Raw genomic sequence first — 24,455 nt, forward strand, 5'->3', positions numbered from 1 at the left:
GGTCCCAGCTACTCAGGAGGCCGAGGCAGAAGAATCGCTTGAACCCAGGAGGCGGAGGTTGCAGTGAGCTAAGATTGCACCACTGCACTCCAGCCTGGCGACAGAGCAAGACTTTGTCTCAAAAAAAAAAAAGTTATATAGCCAATTAAAATATCAGATCTTAAAATTAGTTTAAAAAAAAGTCTAATAAAGTGGCCAGTGACTTTTTTATATACCAGTAATGCCAGATGGGGATATGGAAAAGTTACTTTCAAATAGTAGTGGCAACAATAATAAAATGAAATGCTTAGAAATAAACTAATAAGAAATGCACAAGATACATGAAGAAAGTGACCAAACTTTAGTAATAGGTATAAAAGAAGATTTTGAGTAATACAGAAACATTTCTAGATAAGAATACCTAATATTGTAGAGGTTTCAGGTCTATCCAGATTAATAGTCAGATTTACCTTAATCCCAACATAAAATTTACTGATTTTTTTTTCTGAGTGGCAGAACGATCTGCAAAAATAAATAGATCAGAACAGTTATGGCAATTTTTAAGCAGCATAATGAAGGACTCTGAAGAGAATGGGAAATTCCTTGCTAGGTATTAACTGGTAGTCTTTATTACAATTTGGTTTCAGTACAAGATTTGAAATACCTATGTTTTAGTTCTAGTACAAGATTTTAAATATAAATGGATTGAATTAGAGTTCCAAATAAGCCCTTTTAATATAAAATAACCTAAATTTCTACTAAAGTGAACATAACAGTGGAGAAGTTATTGATTATTTAATATCTAATGCTAGGAAAATTGGCTGTTGGAAAAGGGGAGGGATCAGGCTATATCCTCACCTTTAATTTGAATAAATTCCAGAAGGAATAAGAGGTGAATGTTAAAAAGGAAAACATAATCAGAAGAAATTACATAGGTAGAAAGCAACAATAGGCTCTTAAAACACTTTCTAAAGCTAAATGCAACGGAAAAATAAGAGAAAAAGATGGATAATATTTGATTATGTAAAATTTTAAAAACATTTGTATGTCAAAACATAAAGAGATATAAGGACACTTTAGCAAAAACTTTGTGCCACATATAATAGACAACAGGTGCCCTCACTATATAAATAATTCTGAAAAATAAACAAGAAAAACACTTAACATCCCAATAAAAAAGAGCAAATGTGAACAAATAAAGCCATAAGAAAATGTGAAAAAAATTATATAGAAAACGTGTCAATGTAAATTAAAATATTACAGATAAAATAATGACCAAAGATTATTTTTACTCCTGTCAAAATAAGAAAGATTAAACTTTAACACTTAAAGTTGGTAAGAGTATGACACAATGGTTACATTTATATATCACATGCTGACAGGTGTGTTAAATCTTTGTGAACATTTTGGGGAAATAAAAATTATTTACTACATGAACCAATAATTCTACTCCTAGTGGTCTATCCTGAAAATCCTGACAAAGTTAAGATACAAATGTCATGTATTGCTATATACCAGACCATTTCAAAACTTAGTAGCTTAAAACAATCATTTATTGTCTCACAGTTTCTCTGGGTCCAGAAACCCTGTGCAACTAGCTGGGTGCCTCCGACTCAGACTCCCTCACAATGCTGCAATCAAGGTTTTGGCCAGGGCTGCAGTCATCTTAAGGCTTGACTGGGGGAGGATCCACTTCCAGGTTATTGACTGGCTATTTTTCCGGCTATTTTTGCTACCTGTTGACTGAAGACATCCCTTACCACATGGGCCTCTCCATGGAAGCTACTTATAGCATGGAAGCTTACTTGCTTGAGGAAGAAGTGGAAGCCCTGTTCTTTTTGTGACCTAATTTTGGAAGAGACATTTTCTCACTTCTGCTTTTGTTTGCTATAGACAAAAAGTGGAGGAAGGATATGAACAGACACTTTTCAAAAGAAGATGTTTATGCAGCCAACAAACATATGATAAAAAGCTCATCATTACTGGTCATTAGAGAAATGCAAATCAAAACCACATTGAGATACCGTCTCATGCCAGTGAGAATGGTGATCATTAAAAACTCAGGACACACAGATACTGGAGAGGATGTGGAGAAATAAGAATGCTTTTATACTGTTGGTGGGAGTGTAAATTAGTTCAACTATTGTGGAAGATAATGTGACAATTCCTTAAGGATCTAGAAATAGGAATACCATTTGACCCAGCAATCTCATTACTGGATATATGCCCAAAGGATTTTAAAATATTCTATTATATGCATACATATGTTCATTGTGGCACTGTTCACAATAGCAAAGACTTGGAACCAACCCAAATGTCCATCAATTATAGACTGGATAAAGAAAATGTGGCACATATACACCATGGAATACTATGCAGCCATAAAAAAAGGATGAGTTCATGTCCTTTGCAGGAACATGGATGAATCCAAAAACCATCATTTTCAGCAAACTGACACAAGAACAGAAAAACAAACACTGCATGTTCTCACTCATAAGTGGGTATCGAACAATGAGAATACATGGACATAAGGAGGGAAACATCACACACCAGGGCCTGTCGAGGGGTGTCGGAGGTAGGGGAGGGATAGCAGGGAGTTAGGGGGTTTGGGGAGGGATAACAAGAGAAACACCTAATGTAGATGACGGGGGGAATGGATGCAGCAAACCACCATGGCATGTGTATACCTATGTAACAAACCTGCATGATCTGCACGTGTACCCTAGAACTTAAAGTGTAAAAAAATATTAAAATGAAGAATTAAAAAAAAGTAAGCAAGCACAAGGTCCAGCCCACACTTTAGAGGAAGGGATCCCCACAAGGACATGAATATCAGGAGATCCAGTCATTAGGAATATTTTAGATGTTGCCTACCACACAGGTTAAGCTCCAAAAGATGTCATTATAGTTTCAGAATTGTTTAATAATAGGCAAAAATAATTGTGTAATTACATATATACAAAAACCGAAGCAATGTAAATATTCTACAACAGGAGTGGTTAAATTGTGCTATGTCCACACAGTGGTAGTATAAATGCATAATAATGATAATTTTCACCTTTCTTGAGTGTCATGTGCCAGTTATTACATAGATACTTTAAATATATTTCTGATCCTAAGAACAGCCATCTAAGCAGGTGATAATTTTTATTTTACAGATGAAAAAACTGATATTTAGCACTTTGGGAGACTGAGGGCAGATTGTCTGAGCTCAAGCGTTTAAGACCAGCCAGGGCAGCATGGTGAAACCCTTTCTCTACTAAAATACAAAAAAGTAGCCAAGTGTGGCAGTGTGCACCTGTAGTCTCAGCTACTTGGGAGGCTGAGGCAGGAGAATTGTTTAAACCCAGGAGGCGGAGGTTGCAGTGAGCCAAGAAACAGAGTAGCTCATTGAATTGTCAGCACCAAAATGCCATTCTAGGGTTATCTGGCTTCAAAGCCCAGTAACCACACTGCTATTTAAGAATGTTTATGAAGAGTATTTAATGATATGAGAAAGACTTACAAAACTGCTTTTACAAAGTTACCTATCTGTGGATTTTATTTACATGTAAGAAAAGAGAGTCACAAATGTTATCTTTCAATGGTAGTATGATAGAATATTAAAATTTACTTTTATTTCATTCTAAATTTTCTACATTCTGCATATATTCCCTTTATAATCATTTTGAAAAGTCATAATACTGTTGTAAAGATGTCAACTCCCTCTACTCCCAAGGAAATACCACTAGCTAGACTTATCCACACATTTTTTTATGTTGAATTGAAATTTTACTTGGTAATGCATCATTCCCTTTAATCTACCCTTCTAGATTACTGATCTCTCATTACCCAACTATCTGATGGCATCTTCGGTTGGACTGCTTCCTACCCAGCTTCTGAATTCTTACTTGGGTACCACCCTGCGGACAATGGAAGATGTCATCGCAGAACAGAGTGTTAGTGGATATTTTGTTTTTTGTTTACAGGTGAGTTTAAGGCCAAGGGTTGTCTCTTTTTTTTCTCTTTTTCTTTTTGTATGACATTGCTGATTTAACAGATTTTATTGAAAATAATAAGGAGTTTTCCATTTTAGAGTTTTTTTATTGGCTGTTTCAGTACTACTTCATATTTTGACAACATTAAATTTTTTAATTATGTGGATATATGCAAGTGTGTAGAACTGAATTGATACAGAAAAATCCTCTTAAAGAGGCAAAAAATAATGACAAAAATAGGGTTATTTTTGCAGTGATTATTTTCAGAGTTATCACAAATCAAATACTGTATTTTGACTTTGTGTGAAATGTATCTGAAAATAATTTTAGTATGATTGGGCAGAGTTGAATGTTTATCTTATTACTTATCTTCAAATTATTGAAACTCATCTTTTGTATTTTCTAGAGTATTATACTAGAATGTAAATTTCTTTCTAGTACAATTTGATATGAAACAAAGATTTGTTTTAAAAAGTATTACCTCATAAAAATATCTAAGGTTTTCTATTACAAGTCCAAATAAGACTTGTGTAATGGATTATTATCATGCAAAGTGTAATATAGTTGGGGCACATAAAATTTTATATAAGAGGTTGATGAAAGAGGAAAATAGTTCCGTGTAGGCAAATTTCTTTAGTGCCTTTAAATTTGCATACAGAAATAAACATTTATTTGTGATTGATTTTATTCCTGAGATTTAACAAAATAGAAAATTATTATAATTTTGTATGAACTAGTAAGATGATAATGATAGCTAACCTTTATTCCATGCTTTATATGCCACATATTTAAGCTCATTTAACATGTGGCATATAAAGCATGGAATAAAGGTCCTTACCAAAACCCTAGGAGGTACAGATATTTATTACTTGAGCCAATTATGTATTATACATTTCTTCCCAACTCTGCATTCAGTGACATCACATTGGTAGCTTGAAATTGGCCATGAAGGGAATTTTACAGTATGGGAAAAGGCAAGTGCTGTAAATCAAGCCTCCTACCTCTGATCAACAAGAGCTGGTTCACCAAGACACCATTAGATAGTAACTTGTTTAAAGTCCCTGGCTCTACCACTTTAAACCCTACTTGTTTAAAGTGGTAGAGCCAGGGTTTGAACCACGATGGCTGGTTCTAGAGAACATGCTCATAACCAGTAGAATATAGTCATCCCTCTGTATCCATGGGTTCCACATTCATGGATTCAGACAACTACAGATCAAAAATATTTGGGAAAAAAATTTTAAAATAACAATACAACAATAAAAAATAGCACAAACATCAACGTATTACAATAACTATTTACATAGCATTTGCATTGTATTAGGTATTAGTAATACAGAAATCATTTAAAGTACGTGGAAAGATATGCAAAGGTTATATGCAACTACCATGCCATTTTATGTAAGGGACTTGAGTATACACAGATTTTGAAATCCGTGAGAGTCCTGGAACCAATACCCCACAGATACAGGGGATAGCACTATACTCCTCTAAGCAGATAATACTAATGAGGCAGTCCTCCAGACTGTATTTTAACTTGTTAGTTTTAATTTAACTGATTGAGTATATAGTACCGTATTAAAGATTTACTTTTGTTGGCATTATTCTAGAGTTTTTGAGGCCCTATTGTATTTAAAATACTATGATAAAATAAAGCCAGAGTTAATTTTCTTTGTGCTTATGAGGTACAAGTTTAGTATATAAAGTAAAACTGTGAATATTTACATTGGAATATTGCCTAAATAAAGCTTATCAATAAGAGTACTTGCTTTAAGAAAAATTTTGTAATATTTTTGACATACAAGGAATGAAGTTTTTATTTTTTTTTACTTTTTTCCCCAGAGGTATATTTTCTTTAGATAATCTGAATCTGAGTTAAATGTTTTTGTTACAGTGGTTTATTTATATTAATACAGCTTGCTAATCATATAATTAAACTTTCTATGCATTATGTCTGCAGTATAGAATTTAATACTTATGATCATCCCAAAGTACTGTAAAATTCGAATTAAATTGCATTCTCATTTTTTTAATATTAAGTTAAACATATTATGTTTCTTTAGTTTCCTGAAAATAAGTAATCTATTTGAAACATTAATTTTTCCTTTGACTTTATGTTTGAGTAATTTGAATCCCTTATTGTTAGTAGCTTGGAGAGGACTTTTACTATTTAAAACTTTGTATTTTTGTGCATCTTAGTAAATTACTCAACTATAGTCAATGAAGTTCATGGTGCTTTTTAAACTATAGGATCTTTTATTCAGTGGTTTCTCACCCTTTGGTTAAGATAGCAAATTTAAGCTTAAAATACAAGACAGTGGGGAAAAGGCACATAATTCTTAGCCTAGGCATTTATGAACAAAAGTGAAGACAAGTTTATGCTTGATTTAATGGACATTAGTTACAGCTTAATTTCTATCAGGAAACATTTAATGCAGCTTATAAAATACATACCAAAGAATAAAAAGGGAACATAGTTAAAGCTAGCAGACTAAATATATTCATGAGTTTCCTTTTATTTTCTAGAAATGAGCCACAAATTTGCCCCTGAGTTTTATGGCCACCAGTCTAAAATAAAGCAATATAAAATAAATGTTCATAGGAAGCCACAACTATTTCTTGTACAGTTTTATTTTTTATTATCCCTTATCTGAAACTCATGGGGCCAGAAATGTTTTAGATTTTGAATTTTTCAGATTTTAGTATATTTACATTATGCCGAGTGTCCCTAATCCAAATGTCGGGAATCTAAAGTGTTCGAATGAGCATTGCTTTTGAATGTCTTGTTAGTCCGCAAAAAATTTTGGTTGGAGCCTTTGAAATTTGGAATTCCTGGATTAGGAAATGCTCAACCTGTGCTGAAATTCAGCTTCGATTCTGGGGTCTATGTAGTTACTCTTCCATGCCTGTTATTTTTCTATGTACCTACCACCCAGAACCCCAATCCCGAATACGTCCAAGTTTTAATCTGCTTTACCCTTATTCTTTTGGGGAAATCATATAACAAAATGATTTGATATTTAACTCATGGTTGCAAATGTTCACCTAGTTTCTCAACACTGCCCCACATCCCAACTCTGCGTTGTCTTCTCACTCCCCTGCTGTTGTCTTGAAATAGTTAACTATTTTAAAGTGTCTTGACTTCTCACAATGTTGACTCCATCACCTGCTTCCCTCTTCATTGTCAACAGATTACCTCTCTTGCCTAACAGAAAAATCAGAAGCCTTCAAATGAGAAACCCCTGAATTTTCATCTGAGAAATCTCTTAACTTCTTACATTCCTGACCCTGCTTAGCCTGCTTTCCAGTTAACAATAAAAGAGATGCCTGTCTGTATGAGGCTTGACCTGCCTGTGTGTGATTCTTTGATTTCATTTTAATAAGGAAATCTTTAAAACAATTGTCTATACTTTCTGTTTCTATTCATTAAATCCTTTTTAACACTTCACTCAGCTAAAGAAGAGGGGGTGTTGGGGGACAGTCAGTACAAATCATCAGGCCCTGGGATTAGAAGTGCAGCTGGGAAAGTCCCACTTAAAGATGTAACCATTTCACCCTGCTGTTTGTGGCCCTGCCACTTCCTTCCCTCAAACTGCTCTTTTTAGGGTTGTCAGTAACCTGTCTAAATGAGATGTACTTTCCAGGTCTCATCTAGCTTGTCCTGTTAGCAGTCTAAGACTCTTGACAGTGTCTTTATTATTAAAAACACTCTTTGCTCAGTTTCTTTGATACCACTGTCTTAACTTTTTTTCCACTTGCCTGGCTTATGCTTAACTTTTTCCCTTCACCCCCTATATCTGAGTTTCTGAAGATTCTAGCTTAAGTTTTCTAGTCCTACTCTGAACCTTATTTTTTTTTTTTTTACAATAAATCCAATTACTATGATGGTTGCTAATATGGGTATTTAGATAAAGACTCTCCGCCACCCTGCCCCAATCCCCAGCACATGTCTAGCTCAGCCCTATTTCCATAGCTTCAGACCCATTCACTGATATCTGTGAACTTTTTGGATGTCTAATAGGTACCTCGAATTCAGCATGTCTTAAACAGAATGTAGCATCTAATTCACAATGCACCCCCCCATTAATTCTCTCACATTTTCTTTATCTCTTTACGTGGTGTTTCCATTTGTTGATAAGCAGCAAATTTAGGAATTTTCAGTAAATATATCTTGTTTCTTTTAAGAGAACTTAATAGAAAATAGTTACAGAATTTAAAGACCCAGCTTTTTTACTGAGTGATGGGTACTCATTTGATGGCCCCCCCTTGGACAAATTCCAAGTTCCTCTCCTCTTCCACCTACCATACCCCCAGTATGCTCTGCTTCTCTTACGCCTTCCTCCACCACCCTCAACACTTGGATTTAGACTACTTTACCCATAAAACTTATAATTATGGATAGATTTAATTGAAATTGTATTATATTTGAGTATCACTTTTGGTTACAGCAGCCTTTGTAAACTTGCTGGGACATTAAATAACATCTGCTGTAATTGCTCCAAATCCTAAAGAACTGATTCACAGATGAACTTTGGAATAAAAATCATTTAGAAAATGTACACCGCTTAGACATTCTGAGGAATGGTAGGTACATAGAATGTTAAAGCACAGAGGGACTACAGCTTCCTATAGGACAATGAGAAACTGAAGCTTCCCTAAATCACATCTCCAGTGAATGGCTAAGCTAAGACTAGAAACCCGACTTTCAATTTGATTGGTGTGATGATTTTTCTATTATCTCTTTAACTAACATTTTTAAATAATCATCATGTTTTCTTCTGTTTTTCTTTTTTCCTAAGTACAGGCAGTTTCTTGTTCACAGTCTCCTGTTAATTTCGTTGGAAGTTTATTGGCATTTCATTTTTTTAAGTGGTCCTTAATACTTTTGTTTACAGCAGGTAGTTAATTGTAGATGGTAGTGCTTCTCACTACGTGGGCTTAGAAATACCTATGGGCATTGATAGTCATGCAAAGGTATAATACTAAATTAATTATACAGTTTAGCCAGCTGTTACCTCTATTGTAGACATTTTTTATTCCTTGAAGAAAGTTTTCTGGTGCAAAGAGACAAGCTTGGCTTGTATCAAGCGAACCAAAAGGAATGTGTGTTTTCCTAATACCATGTAATGGTTACCTGTAGACTTTGGTCCTCCTCTCCCAGGAGAAGTAGTAAAGGAAAGAATAAACAATAATTATGTACAAACTATGTATAAAGGTATAACCTTTTACCTACCATCTTTGAGAAACACCCCGTTTGAAGCATTACTAGGCCAAATATTTATTGGATGTATTTCTTTCTGTATAAAATGTTGATAACTGTAATGTTTTATTTTTATTCACAGATTGTTATAAGTATAGGACTCATGTTTTATGTAGTTCATCGAGCTCAAGTGGAATTGAATGCAGCTCTTGTAGCTTGTGAAATGGAACTGAAATCCTCTCTGGTTAAAGGCAATCAACCAAATACCAGTGGCTCTTCATTCTACAACAAGAGGACCCTAACATTTTCTGGAGGTGGAATCAATGTTGTATGATTCTAATGAGATATGTGATTGTTAAGAGCCTAGCGTGCTGTCTAAAGTCTAGCAGTCACTCCACTAGTGGGCAGAGACAAGTTCTAATTGTATTACGGCACAAACGAAACTGACTAGTTTTTAAATTGCACAATTTTTTTTTTAAAGCAAGAATCATTTTCTGGATATGTAAGTGTAAATGTAGATGCAAATTTTACTGCACCTCTTTATCATGCCTGTATTGGCCTATAGGTCTGCACTTTAGTGTTTTTTAATTGTCTTATTTCTGGATATTTACAAACAGAGAAATAACCTAAATATTTTTTCTGCTTAGTGTCTTTATTTATAAGGCCCATGAGTAGTTTGTATGCATCTTTCCTACTTACAATGATGAGTAAAAGTATGCAGTTTTAAATATATGATATTATTGGATGTTCTTTGCTTTGGTAGTCTTTCCAGAAAGGATAAACAGTGTTTTTTGTTTTATTTTTTGTTGTGGTTTAAATGGGGCCACTTAGCTTCCCATTTCCTTACTAGTTAGAGAACAGACATTAATTTTCAGTTGAATGTATTTTTGCAGGCATCATATTATTACAGGGCCATTTACACCTATTCACAAAGCTTAAATCCTACATTGTGGGACTGAAGTGCTCTTAAGATACCTGTTTATTTTCACTGTGTAATATGCAAAGCAAAAGGGAAATTATTTAGTGGGTGGTGGCTCAAAATTAGAACTCTTGTTCTAATTCAGTTACATTGGCTTTACCCTCCTTAGATTTTTCATCAAAGGGCTGTCCCATTGCAATCGTACTAAAACATTTTATTAAAATAAGCTTTTTTCCTTTTTATATTAATAATTAGGCTTTTAAATAAAGATGTTATTCCTTTAAAATGGTGGGCTTACCATCATTGAAGATGTCACTCAGGTGGCCTTGTTTGATCAAAACGCCTTTTTTAAAAACCAAGCTTTAAAAACATGTTTATAATTTCTTTGAAGTACATATATATTGTTCCCATAGTCTTCAGCTTTAAAACTATAAATATGATATTAAGGTAATGCCCAAATTTGTGTTATTTGCCATACTAAAAGTAGGTTTATTCTGTTTGTTTTTTAGGTACTTGTTTTTCTCTGATAAGACTCAGGAATTCTGAAATGTGAAATTGTCTCAATTCTTTCTCTCGTAGCATGAATCAAATGTATTTATTAATAGCACTTATAACTATAGAATATAATTTGGCATATGATTCATATTACATGTATATTATTCATTTATTTTTTAAAAAGTTTAATTATAAGCTTGATGAGTTTTCTTTTTACAAATGAGATTATAGATATTAATGCAAATTTTCTGGTAGGTACCTTTTTTTTTTTCTATGACAATTCCAACTTATCAGAGACCTCCCATTTGCCTTTTCATTACAGTAAAAGCTTTGCCCTCATCTACTAAAGTACAAAGGAATTCTTTAGAAGCAGATTATTCTAGTCTTATGCTAGAGATGAATTTGATCATTTTAATGTGTGCTCTTTTGGCTCTGTCTATAATTGGTTACCTTTCCTTTATAATGCATAAGTTTTCTCACCTTTGAGTAATAGTAAAGTTCATTTATATGTCCATACCAAGAAGACTTCAGTGCAAATACTTTGAGAGCACCTGGGTCTACAGGATACAATTGGCCTCTAAATCCTCCTTTTCTGTTATTAGTAGGAAAATAGATATCGTATTGGAATAACCTTATTCTTTTTTGAGTCCTAATTACTCATTTAGTTTTTCTTTTCTCTTTTGAATCTTAATTGCTTTTTGTGTTTAATGATTATAGTTTAACAATCCCAACCCACAATACATTTGATTTTTTTTTTCGTCTAATCTGACAACCTTTTTCCTGTGCTTCTCATTTATTGCTTAGTTTTTGTGAAAGGAATCATTATTTAAGATCACTGTTTTCATACTTGTTTTATACTTCACATATTTTGAAGTGCATTTATGACCTGAATAATTTCACCCAATGAATAGTTTTTGGTAGTTTGTAATGAGTTCTTCTAATTGTTACACTTTGCTTGGTACTTATAATAAATATGTAAAGGTAAAAGAAATAATTTTTCTGTATTCTGCCAATCATAATTTTATATAATAAATCATCCATTTTTTTCTTAAAATAGTATGGATTGACTGTTTCTAAAATACCAATCTATGGCTGTGGTTTTTCTTTTCCTTAGCATTTCCAGCATCCAGGTAAACAATAGTCCCTTATAGTCCTGCTACTTGATAGGTGAATTTGGTTGCTGGGTTTTTAGGTTGCACTCACAATAAATTGTGCGAAGTATTGCCATGCCTTATTTACTCCATTTTTAATCCTGCATCCCAGATTTATGGCAGCAACACACATCTACAGGATACTTTTATGTTGTCCAAATATTGCTGTCAGTCATAGATACGTATAAAATGTCTCCAGTCATGTGTATTTTAGAAATGAAATGTCAAATTTCTCAGACTGTTAAAGTGCAGTATAAAGCTGCTTAATGCACACTTAAAATTAGTACACAATTTATCTAATTTCTGATTCTTATGAAAGATGTGTTCTTTTTTAATTCTTTGGATGTTTTCTTACGTTTTACATATTTTTTGGTTTACTGTTAATGATTTTGTTTACTCTTTGCCAAATTTTGTTATGGAGGTTATTTTACAATAGCACCTTTTTAAAAAAATGTATATACAAATTTACTGAATATATTCACGTCCATTTTTATTTGATCATCTGATTTGTGAAATAACTTGAAATTTGTACTGTTTGGTTTGTGAAAATAATATTACCAAATCTCTGTCGTTAGAATGTGTATTTTATGTCAGAAGTGACTGTGGGTTTTTTCAGAGCCAGCCATTCTCTCCCTTGATGCACTTTGTAACCAGCTGCAAATCCTTTTAGATGGCTTTTTCCTGATAGGGTCAAGTATATGACTATAAAACATTTTCCTTCTTGTGAAGCTATTAAGTTCACTTGTTACTCTTATTTCACCTTGCTGTAACTGAGATCAGTGGTGTAGGTACAAGCATATCCCCAGCATTCCTGTGTGCGTTAATGTGCACTGCTGATTTGGACTATTCTTGGGAAAGGTGCTGTGACTTACATATGTCAATATTTGTTAGCTCTGGGGATATCTTTAGAATGCTTGAGAAAGTCGCTAGGTGTGTGCCAGGTTGGTGCAGGTAAATCTTTAGAGGCAAAGTAAATCCATGCTGTTCACAGCCAAGCAGCATTTGCAGAGGAAGAGTTTTACATGGACCCCAGGAACAACATACTGACCTAGGTTGATGGCCTTGGTGGTGGAATTTTGTTTCAGCCAGAGGCTACTATGTCAGAATGATGTTCAGTATAACACTATCTGATTTTTAGATTGGTCAGTTTCTGTTGTAATCAAGTATTTAGGATATAATTTTTAAAAAGTCATTGCTTTAAGCTGAAAAGCCATTAGAAGGGAGAGGAATCACTGTTCCACAGGATATTTAAAACTCAGGAGTTCAAATAACCTCACATAATGAACATAAACTGTTAATTTATTCCACGACTAAATTCTAACCTGGTACTTCCAAATTGCAAAGTGATTGCTGCAAACTATTTTCTAAGGTGGCTGAAGATTTAAAATAGATCATTCTAAAGGGAAATCAATAAAATGTCTTGATAATTGGTATCCAAATCACTTGTGTGCCTGAGAAAATAAAAAGTAATATTTTACTTTCCTCTCGCTTTTCTTTCTTTTCTTTTATATTGTAATGGATGTAGAGACACGACCCATGGGAAGGAGTGATTCATGGGATAGCGAGGATGTGCTCCTAAAAATGGGAATGTTGATAATCGATTCTCAGTGGGGTGGTTATAGTTCTAGTAAAAGCCTTAAGGGGAAATTATTCTGACATCTTAAATTGGCACTCACTCCAGTTTTTTTCTATGTCTTTAAGTCATGAAACGCCACCTGCCAAAGAGTTGTTAGTCATCTGTCCCAGCCAGTGGCAATATTTATGATGCTTTTCATAATGTGAAAGGACTTTCACCAATCTAATTTTCTGTTGATCTCTGCCCTATTTCCACGACCATTTCCTAGAAGGTACATTCCAGTTGCTGTAACAGTTTCATCTTAGCACCAAGAACGACATTTGTCCTTGTTTATTTGTAGAAGCTCCAATACTGTTGTAAACCTCTTGTTAGCCATTTTGGGCCAAAACTATTTGCTAGTTTACAAAATAGGCCACAAGACATAGCCATATATTGCAGACTGCTTTCACCCAAGTGGTGTAGAGGAGCATTAATCAGATATGCATTTTGGCATTGTGGTGTGCTTGTTATCCAAGGTTGTATGGTACTGTCTGCCATGCTTGCTCTTCTTGACAGTGCCCATCAGAATCGTGAGTTGGGAAAAGTGTATATTAGTGGTATATATTGTATTATAAGTTAAATATTTAACATTACTAGGGGTAGCATTATATGCATGGTGATGTTAAACAAGATATGTGTATATAGTAAATTTATATTTAAGCACTCTGCCAAGTTTCAACCAAGTTGATTATCCAGATTACTAACTGATATCACTGTCTTAAAGGTGACTTAGTGTTCTATAAGGTAGCCTGCTGGATGAAAGACTTGAAAATCTTACTATATGCAGTGAAGTTCAGTAAGAAAGAATGAATAGAGTATGTATTGAACAAAAAATAATTTCAAAGTTATAAACATTTTAGAGTCCAATTTGAGTGGTATGCTTCAATGTACGTACTTTATCCTAAGAGACTTAAAATTCATGACCCCAACAAATTAGGAGAAGCCAAGGGGGCACTCTTTATTACTTATCAAGCCATTTTCAGTGAAGTGATCTGAAACATAGCCTGTGTCATACTCCAGTTCTTACGGTCCTGTCCTCAGTTGACCTCGGCAGGAAAGGTGGGAACTGAATCATTTTACACTAGTTTTTTTTTTTCTAGTTAATTACTCTGATTTGAAGTAAATTAGCTGGTATTGTTTCTTTATACAATAGAACAGCTTTGTTTAGAATGAGCATTTCAAGTAGGTTTCATAGCAAAAGCATTAAATTTTTAGATGGACTTGGAATAGGTTCTGGAAACGTAGAACCTGGGTTTTTCCTTCCCTCTACTTGCTGCTCAGTGTGTAAAAGGCCTTGCTTTCTGGTGGGGGTCTTGGCAGAGAAAACTAGGACAGGGTTTTCTCTTACATGGGCCAGCAAGTGGCAGGGGAAGAGCCTGGAGAGCTGCCTATCTTGAAGATCCCTTTGGCTTTCAAATTTGAGCTTCTGGAGGGAAGTTTGATATTGGCCCCACCAAAATATATCACTTCTCCCTTCCTGACCCCCAACAAATGGCTGAGAAGGAGGGAGTGTTCCCTGCTGCCTGAGAAGAAAATTCAGGAAGACTAGACACAGAGAAGCTTCCTCCAAGGAACTCAGCCTACCTGCTTCATGTTCCACCACTAGCATTTCTGATGTCTCACAGTAATTGCAGCATTGTTCTTAGTGTCAAACAACTGGAAAGAAAGTGAACTTTGTTTTCAGCTACTCCCCTAAGAAAAAATTGTGATAGATCCACATTAGGAAGATTGAGTAGCCATCAGAGGGATGAACTACATTCCAGAGAGTGAGAGACATTTCCAGGAAGTATTGTTTTGTGAAAGAAGATGCAGAAAGGTGTAAAAATTTTTTAAATTCTGTAAAAATATTTTTACATAACACTGTAAAAATACTGCATTTTTAAGACAATGCCCTTTCTTCCTTAGTATGTGTGTGTATATGTAGGTTTGTATGCACATGAATATCTGCATTTCCTCATGTAGGATTAAATTAGTCTGGATAAACATATGGAAGGAAAACTAAAGTTTAAGATGATTACTCTGGTGGTGGTGGAAACTGGACTCAGGTTTGATGGGGATAGAGTGAAGAGGAGAGAGGGGGAAGATAATAAGTCCAAACAGGAAGGGGAAAAAATTTTTAAGGGCAAAATGGGCCTGTATTTCTTTCATTGGCATGTTAGAAGTCATTCTTGTCTTAAAACATCCCAGCTTATAGTTGTTCTGCTCAAGTACTTGAGGTAATGTAGTAGAGTATTGAAGAATGTCCTTTCTTAAGACCTGCTATTAGTATTCAAATGCCAGGGCCGCTGCTTCTTGGATACTTAATCTTGAGAAGTTAAGAAGTTACTTCTTTCTGTGTCTCAGTTTCCTCACTTGGATTATGATAGCCTAGCTTAGCTTATGGGGGTGATTGTCAAAATTAAAGAGTTTAATATAGTTACGTGTTGAGAGTAACAGTTGGTAGGTAGTACACAATAAGCATTAGTTATTATTAACCTAACACCAACTTGTTCTTAGGCATTGAGAAGCCCTTTCAGTATTTGAGCATTTGTCAGACTACATTGAGTTGGTCATTTATGAGCTAGAGTAGGACACTGTATTAAAACTTGCCTGGCTTCTGTCTTTACAGAGCACACAATGAAGGTAGAGAGATAACAAATACAAAAAATGACAACTACACAATAGTTACAGGGTGAAATATTAATGTAAAAATTACTATAGCACAAACTGAGTAGTGAAATGAGTACCTAAATCATTGCATGTCGGAATGGTTGGGGAAATTTTCCAAAAAAGATATATTTTTTAGCTTGTTTTTGGTTTTTGCAGGTAGGGACTATAAAGTGCATGATATTCAAGGGGATCTTTGACCCAAAAAGGATTAAGAAGTATTGAGGCAAAAGGTAAAAGTCATGGAAATAGGAACTTTTTTCAGGGTGGTATAAACAAATGAGTTTTCAGTGTAGTGAGTTTTTCCTTAGTTGACTACTACCTCCACTAGCAGCTTTAAAAAAGTATTAAGCTAACATATAACTTAGACTCATTTGATTCATATCTTTCAAGTAATCCATGTTCTTTCTTTCATAAACAGTTAAGTTTATTGAATTCTTGTGATTTTTTTATGTCATTTTTTCTGTTATGTATAGTTCTTCCCTTTTATTATTAGTGAGAAAGTAAGATTTAAATTTTCTGAATTTCCATGTAGTCCTTTTTTCAGCAAATAGAAAACAATGGCCTGGATATCAAGCATTTGTTACACTTTGTGATTACAGAGATAGAAATAGCACTAGAGGGATTCTCGGTTAGTGGGGAAGGTAAAAAAGTGAAAACACAATTGCAATAAAATGTGGCCAACCAGGCCTATGATAAAGGTTTCTACTGTACAAGCAGAAGGATAAGATGGAAATAGGAGCTGTGCTGTAACTCCCCAGTGTATTTTTCTTGCTCACTGCCCAGATAGAGCTGATTTATTAAGACAAGGGAATTGTAATAAAGAGTTCAATACACATAGGGCTGGCTAAATGGAAGACTGGAGTTTTATTATTACTCAAATTAGCCTCCCTGAAAATTTGGACACTAGGATTTTTAAAGGATAGTTTGGTGGGCAGGGACTAGGGATGAGTGCTGCTGACTGGATGGGGATGGTATCATAAGGGTGTGGAAAATGGCCCTGTGCACTGAGTTTACTTTCGGGTGAGTGCCAGAGAACCAGTTAAGTCAAGAGTCATAGGCTTAGGTGGGGCCATCCTGTTGTCAGAAATGCAAAAAGACATCTCAAAAGGCCAATCTTCAGTTTATAATAGTGATGTTATTTACAGAAGTAACTGAGGAAGTTGTAAATTTTGTGACCTCCAGAATAATGGTGGATAATTGTTTATGCCTATATTTTAGCAGAATTTAGGCCCCTCTTATTTATTCTTTAGCCTGGTAGACATTTATTAGTTTTATAAAGGTAGTTTAGCTTTGGGAAGGACTATTATTATATGAACTATAAGCTAAATTTTTCCTCAAAGTTAGCTTGGCTCATACCCAGGCATGATCAAGGTCTATTTGGAAGTTAAAGTCAAGTTGGAGCTGGTTAGATCGCATCTCTTTTACTGTTATAAAAGTTGACATATGGTGTTATAAGTTTTGAAAAGATAGTTTCCATCCTCCCTTTTGGGTTTTACCACACCTTATTCTTAAGGTGTGAGATATGGAGATTATATCTATCTGTTATCATGTTAATAAACACATACCCAAGACTGGATAATTTATAAAGGGAGAGGCTTTTGCAGAGGGCAAATGAGGAGCAAAGTCACATCTTACATAGTGGGAGGCAAGAGAGTGTGTGCAGGGGAACTCTCCTTTATAACACCATTAGATCTTGTGAGACTTATTTACTATCATAAGAACAGCACAGGAAATACCCACCTTATGATTCAATTACCTCCCTCCCACAACATGTGGGAATGGGAGCTACAATTCAAGATGAGATTTGGGTGGAGACAGCCAAACCATATCATTTTACCCCTGGCCCTTCCCAAGTCTCATGTCCTCACATTTCAAAACCAATCATTCCCTTCTAATAGTCCCTCAAAGTCTTATTTCAGTATTAACTCAAAAGCCAACAGTCCAAAATCTCATCTGAGACAAGACAAGTCCCTTTGCCTATGAACCTGTAAAATCAAAGATACTTCCCAGATACAATGAAGTACAAGCATGGGATAAATACATGTGTTCCAAATGGGAGAAATTGGCCAAAATGAAGGGTCTACAGGCCCCATACAAGTTCAAAATCCAGTGTGCAGTCAAATCTTACAACTCCAAAATGATTTCCTTTGACTCCATAATCTCACAACCAGGTCACACTGATGCAAGAGGAGGTCTTTGGAAGCTCCACCTTTGTGGCTTTGCAGGGTACAGGCCCCCTCCTGGCTGCTTTCACAGGCTAGTGTTGAGTGTCTGTGGATTTTTCAGACACATGGTTCAGGCTTTCAGTGGATCTACCATTCTAGGGGCTGGAAGACAACGACCCTCTTCTCACAGCTCCACTAGGCAGTGCCCCAGTGGGGACTCTGTGTGGGGGCTTCCACCCCACATTTCCCTTCTCTACTGCCCTAGCAGAGTTTCTCCATGAGGGCTCCACCCTTGCAGCACCACTCTGCCTGGACATCCAGACATTTCTATACATCATCTGAAATCTTAAATGGAGGATCCCAAACCTCAGTTCTTCACTTCTGTTGCATCCACATGCTCAATACCTTGTAGAAGCTTCCAGGGCTTGGGGCTTGCACCCTCTGAAGCCACATCTAGAACTGTACATTGGCCCCTTTTAGCCACAGCTGGGATGCAGGGTACTAAATGCTGAGACTGTGCAAAGCAATAAGGCCCTGGGTCCAACCCACAAAACCACTTTTTCCTCTTAGGCCAGCCTGTGATGGGAATGGCTGCTGTGAAGACCTCTGACATACTCTGAAGGTATTTTCCCCATTGTCTTGGTGATTAACATTTAGCTTCTTGTTATTTATGCAAATTTCTTCAGCTGGCTTGAATTTTTTAAAAGAAAATTGGTTTTTCTTTTCTATTGCATCATCAGGTTGCACATTTTCCAAACTTTTATGCTCTGCTTCTCTTTTAAACGTAAGTTCCAATTCCAAACCATATCTTTGTGAATACAAAAAAAAAAACTGAATGCCTTTAATAGCATCCCAGTTACCTCTTGAATGATTTTCTGCTTAGAACTTTCTTCTGCCAGTTGCCCTAAATCATGTCTTTCAAGTTCAAAGCTCTGCAAACCTCTAGGGCAGGGCAAAATGCTGCCATTCTCTCTGCTAAAACAAAGCAAGAGTCACTTTGTTCCAGTTCCCAACAAGTTCCTCATCTCCATGTGACACCACCTCAGCCTGGACTTTATATTGTCCATTCACTATCAGCATTTTGGTCAAAGCCATTCAAAACTTCTCTAGGAAATTCCAAACTTTTCCACATTTTCCTGTCTTCTGAGCCCTCCAAACTCTTTCAACTTCTGCCTGTTAGTTCCAAAGTTGCTCCCACATTTTTTGGTATCTTGACATCAGTGTGTCACTCTCAGTACTTATTTACTGTATTAGCTGAGTCTCATACTGCTAATAAAAATGTACCTGAAACTGGGTAATTTATAAAAGAGAGACTTAGTTGACTCTTATTCCCACATGGCTGGGGAGACCTCACAATCACGGCGGAAGGCAAATGAGGAGCAAAGTCAGGCCTTACATAGTGGCAGGCAAAAGAGCATGGGCAGGGGGACTCCCCTTTGCAAAACCATCAGATTTTGTGAGACTTATTCAGTATTACTAGAACAGCATGGGAAAGACCTGCCCCCATGATTCAGTTACCTCCCACCAGGTCCCTCCCATGACATGAGAATTATGGGAGCTACAACGCAAGATGAGATTTGGGAGAGGACATAGCCAAACCAATCAGAGAAGGGAAAAAAGCCAATGACTGCTCTACCTTCCTGCTGACAGGGGACTTAGTTGAGATAGGAGTTAGCTCAGGGTAAGAGAAATGAAACTGCTTTCCAGCTGACTGCCTACCTAATATAACAAGCAAAAGTTCTGGCTTCAGGAGTTCTTGTAGAATTGATCTGAAGCCCTCAGAGATTCTGATGTATAGCCCCAACAACTAGTCAGGAGTGGACTTGCTAGTAGAGAGAGATTTGGGTCAGAGATTGTTAGAGAAAGGAAAGAGTAAATTTTAATATAGCATACCATATCTTCTATAGTCAGTGTTTTAGGTCTAAGACTAAATCTGTTAAACAATTGTGTCTCATTTCAGGAGGTTGTATTGTAGATGGGCTAGGCCTCTATATATGATGAAGGCAAATGTTTTTAATAAAATTCACTTTTATAGAAATAAAAGCAAAGGTTAATGTTGGGCACAATTTATCTAGATATTAGACTCAAAGCATTTTTAATTACAGAGGAAACAGGTGGTGGCAATCTGATATGACATGTTTTTCTTGCCTGTATTACAAGGAGTAAGTTCTAGTTTTCAGGGTCTTAGGAAAAAGGTAGTAGCAATTTCATTGTCAGAAAAAATTGAAAATGTTAAGTTTGGGGACGTGTAGCCTGGAAAGAATTCAAGATTTATTCAAATCACAGAAAATAATAAAAAACCCCAAGATTCAGTCCAAATTGCAGAAAATAATAAAACCCCCAAACTGTGGACAAGACTAGAACCTAAAAGCAAGATCTGTAAGTTTTATTTATTTGAAACATAATTTTTTTCTCTTCGGTTTCTATTTTATTAATGACAAATCATAGTAGGACAACTTTATTTGCAAAATAAGTCTAAGTCTTTTTATATTTGGCCTGATTATTTGCATAAAGTACAGCAAGAACAATTATTTGCCATATAGGCTTTCCAAACATTGGCTTTGCTGGAACTTTTTAAAATAAGGAATTGCAGATTTGAATTTTTAAAGCCTTGAGCCCAGCCATGGATTTATCTGTGCCTGAAAATACCTGTATGAATTTTTTTTTTTTTTTTTTTTTTTCTCTCAAGGTCCCAAGATAACTTGAGGCTCCTGGGCCTGTCAGAAACTGATCTTTTTTTTTTTTCTTAAATCATAGGTCAGGAACCCTGTATAGGAACTAGGTAAACAAAGTATGAGGTTAATTTTTTTCAAGGGGCTTTTAACAGTTCTATAAGTCAACTTGATTCCTTAAAGCAGTTTGTTTATATCTGAAAGCATGCCATTCTAGTCAAAGCCTTGGTAAAATAACCAATGGTGTCTTGTCATAAAAGAAAACAGATTTTTATTGAACTTATGAAGTAACTACACTGGTATAAATTAAGTATATGCTTACAAATAGTTTTTAAATTCTGGAGAAATAACATATAGAAAAAGAAATCTGTTTTAACTTTTACTTCCACGAGTATATGTTGTAAATAGCTCAAAAGAAAAAAGGTTTTTACATTCTGCAAAACAAAAGAATTAGCAGTGTTTTAAACGAAAGGTCGTAAATATTATTTCAGTCCTTTTATTTTTTAAAAGACAGAGTCTCCCTAAATTGCCCAGGCTGGCCTCAAATTCTTGGACTCAAGCAGTCCTCCTGCCTCAGTCTCTCAAAGTGCTGGGATTACAGATGTGAGCCACTGCACCTGATATTGGTCTTTTATTAATTCAGTCCATGCAATTCCTGTTTTGCCCAATATCATACAAGCAGTCCTCATGAACACACTAGCTCTTTATGACAGTCCTGGAAGTTGTTTTTGTTCTTATTGATGTTGTTTTGTTTTGTTTTGATGACACAGTCTCTACAGTTATCAGAAACCTGCATTCAAGAGCACTCATTAGGATCTTACCGCTGGTTATAAACCACCTTTTGAAAAGGATCAAAACAAGACAGTTACCCTTGGAAGACAAAAGTCAGGACAGCCACAGTAAAAGATGCAACCAAAAAGGAAACCTGGTCATTTTTATGGCACATAACCATATAGTAATTATTATTATTTATAACATATACTCAGACATATCAGAATTATAGGAAATTTATATCATTTTGGATCACATAATAACACATTTATTGACTGTAGCCAAAAGAAACTTCAGTACCATTTTATATTTGACAATGCTTTCTGTATAATTTTAGTACCAAGTAAGTCAAACATGTCTTTTTTGGACTTCAGGGGACCTAATATTTAAAAAGTAAATGAGGTTAAAAAAAAATAAGTCAGAATTTGATTTTGGAATGTTTGTCAAATATCAAACGTTTTACATTTTACAAAATAGAATTCCAGGTCACTGTAAATCATTTATTTAGCCAAAATAATTATTTAAAATTTCAAAAAGGCAAAAATCTTTACTTATTAATAGGAGTCTCAACTTGTTAAACAACATCAATATAGCATGAAGCCAACTGAATCTGTCTTTTCTCTCTCCCCTGTAACAAATAAAATTTTTAATTTCTTAATATTATGAAAATTGTATGTAAAATAGAAAGCCAAATTTTACTTTTGCATTAGTGTATTCTTAATGTTAAACTCAATTTTTAGTAACATTTTATAAACAAATCTATCCAATTTTAATTAGTTTGACTATAAGGTAAAATTTTTATGTATATTTTTATAATCCTTTCTAATTTTTTGTTAAATAGCAGATTAATGCTCTAAGGAAACTCTGTAATTTAGACAGATGGACCTAGATTCTGGCCCTGTATCAGTATAATCTTATTTTAATATTTTAATTTATAGAAAAATTAATAGCCTTTTAATTTTGGCCAACTTGCTTATGTGCAGAATTTTTTAAAAGCCAATTAATTACAGTTCTTTTATGTATTTTGGTAGCAAAATATATACCCAGTACATATAAATAGGCAGGCAGAAGCAGATCTGGTAGGGAAATAAGATTATTACTATTATTATTACTTTGAGACAATGTCTCACTCTGTTGCCCAGGCTGGAGTGCACTAGCACAATTGTGGCTTACTGCAGACTTGACCTTCTGAGCTCAAGCAATCTTCCCACATCAGTCTCCCAAGTAGCTGGGACTACAGGTGCACACCACCATGCCTGGCTAATTGTGATAAGATTCTTTATTTGCCAGTTTTTAAGTTTTCCTTTTGACCTCAGACTATTAGTCTCTTGATTATCTGTTCCCTGACCTAAATAATGGTCAGCCAGGCAATTCGAAGTTTGTGTTTTTAATGGTGTAATTTTTAGGTGAAACAAAATAGATAATTTATATTTTGTAAATTTATATACCAAGGGAAAATGATGTAGACAAAAGTTTAGTCAGGATGACCAGGAAAAACAGATACTCTTACACCGAGATTTTTTAAAGATCGAAGTTTCCTGATTGGATTATTGGCTTTAGGGTGGAATCTTTTAGGAAACAGGCCATGAAAGCATGCAGTTTTTTTAGGGCCTAATAAGCAGGCACAGCTGGAACGCAAAACGGATCCCCAAGATTAAGAATCTAATTTTTATACCAAAGCCTAGGTTCCCAAAGGAGGGAAATACTATAAGACAAGACAGTGCAATGATTCCACAGTGTATCTCATTGAAAGGACATTTATCCTAGGCCGTGGGGCAACTCAACACCAATCAGTCTACGTGATAGTCACCCATCTTCCATTCCGTACCTTCTAAGTGTTTACAAGCATGCTTTCTGTATTTAAACATACAAAGAAAGGCATACCATCCTTTAGTGATATCATTCACTGTAAGCAACTGACATCAGCCATTTAAAAAAGCATACCTCTTATCTAGCTATTATACACTCAGGTTAAATTTTCTCATAATGCAAAGTAATCTTTGTGCCCCCAAAGGTAAAAAAGATTAGATACAGTGGAAGGAGGGACAAACAGGAGTAAATGAGAAACAATTCAGTTGACTGAGAAGTTTTTACAGAGGGAGAGCAAGACCCTTAAAACGATATCTGTACCCATACAGTCCAAATTAAGTCAATTTTAACTACAAAGGTTTCAAAGAAATCATTAAATATTTTGTTACCAGATTTCAGCAGGAACAAACAGTGGATATTTATGGCTTTTGAATTTTTTACCAAAGGTAACCTCCCACATAAAGTTAATAATCCTAAGGCTATGACTTAACCACAGACACATGAGGTATCTCCAAAGAGATGGCAAGTGAGCTTTACAAGATCTAAAACCACCCTAAAGGTAGCTCAGGGAAAGAAAAATTCAAGACAGGATGTCAGAAGCTGTACATGGAGGAAAAAATAATAAATGGCAAAAGTCCCATAAGTTTTAAACCAGAAAGAACTTTTTTCCTAATCTGGGAATTGAACTCAGGCCACCATTGTAAAGGGGCAGTGCCTTAGCTACTGAGCTACAACATGGGACAGTTGTCATTGTGCTCACAGAAGGAGTCTAGTGTGGCCATTTTTAAGCTTGCAAAGTATTTTAACTGCTCAAAAGAATTCTTAAGGCTAGTCATGGAATAAACCCAAAAATTCTTTCCCTCCAAATGGCAGAGACCAAGAGAGAGTGACTCCATATGGTTACAAAGTCAAGTTTTTAAGGACACAAAACAAGACAAGAGGGAAACCTCATGATTTTATTTCAGGATGTGCAGCAAAGTTTGTATCTGACCAGTCTTCAGAGTAGGCTCAAACTGGGTTTATAGGGGTCTTAGGCCCACAGTCTATCCTGTG

At 35.3% G+C, this 24,455-nt stretch overlaps 1 protein-coding gene across 5 annotated transcripts in view; it reads left to right on the forward strand.

Annotated features, from left to right (window-relative positions):
* Nucleotides 1-24,455, forward strand: part of TMEM64 (transmembrane protein 64) — a 48,390-nt gene that overhangs the window by 11,074 nt on the left and 12,861 nt on the right. The window contains exons 2-4 of one of the 5 annotated variants that reach the window (XM_035277460.3): nucleotides 3,792-3,947; nucleotides 9,299-9,470; nucleotides 10,585-13,203. In XM_035277460.3, the coding sequence (XP_035133351.1) occupies nucleotides 3,792-3,947; nucleotides 9,299-9,470; nucleotides 10,585-10,628 (372 nt within the window). In that variant the 3' untranslated portion in view covers nucleotides 10,629-13,203. Of the gene's footprint in view, nucleotides 1-3,791; nucleotides 3,948-7,147; nucleotides 7,291-9,298; nucleotides 9,636-10,584; nucleotides 13,204-24,455 lie in introns of those variants that run through there. The other 4 variants (XM_035277459.3, XM_002759056.7, XM_017965439.4 and 1 more) reach the window with 4 other exon arrangements.

Source organism: Callithrix jacchus, chromosome 16 (genome assembly GCF_049354715.1).
Source record: "Callithrix jacchus isolate 240 chromosome 16, calJac240_pri, whole genome shotgun sequence".
NCBI classification, from domain to species: Eukaryota; Metazoa; Chordata; class Mammalia; order Primates; family Cebidae; genus Callithrix; species Callithrix jacchus.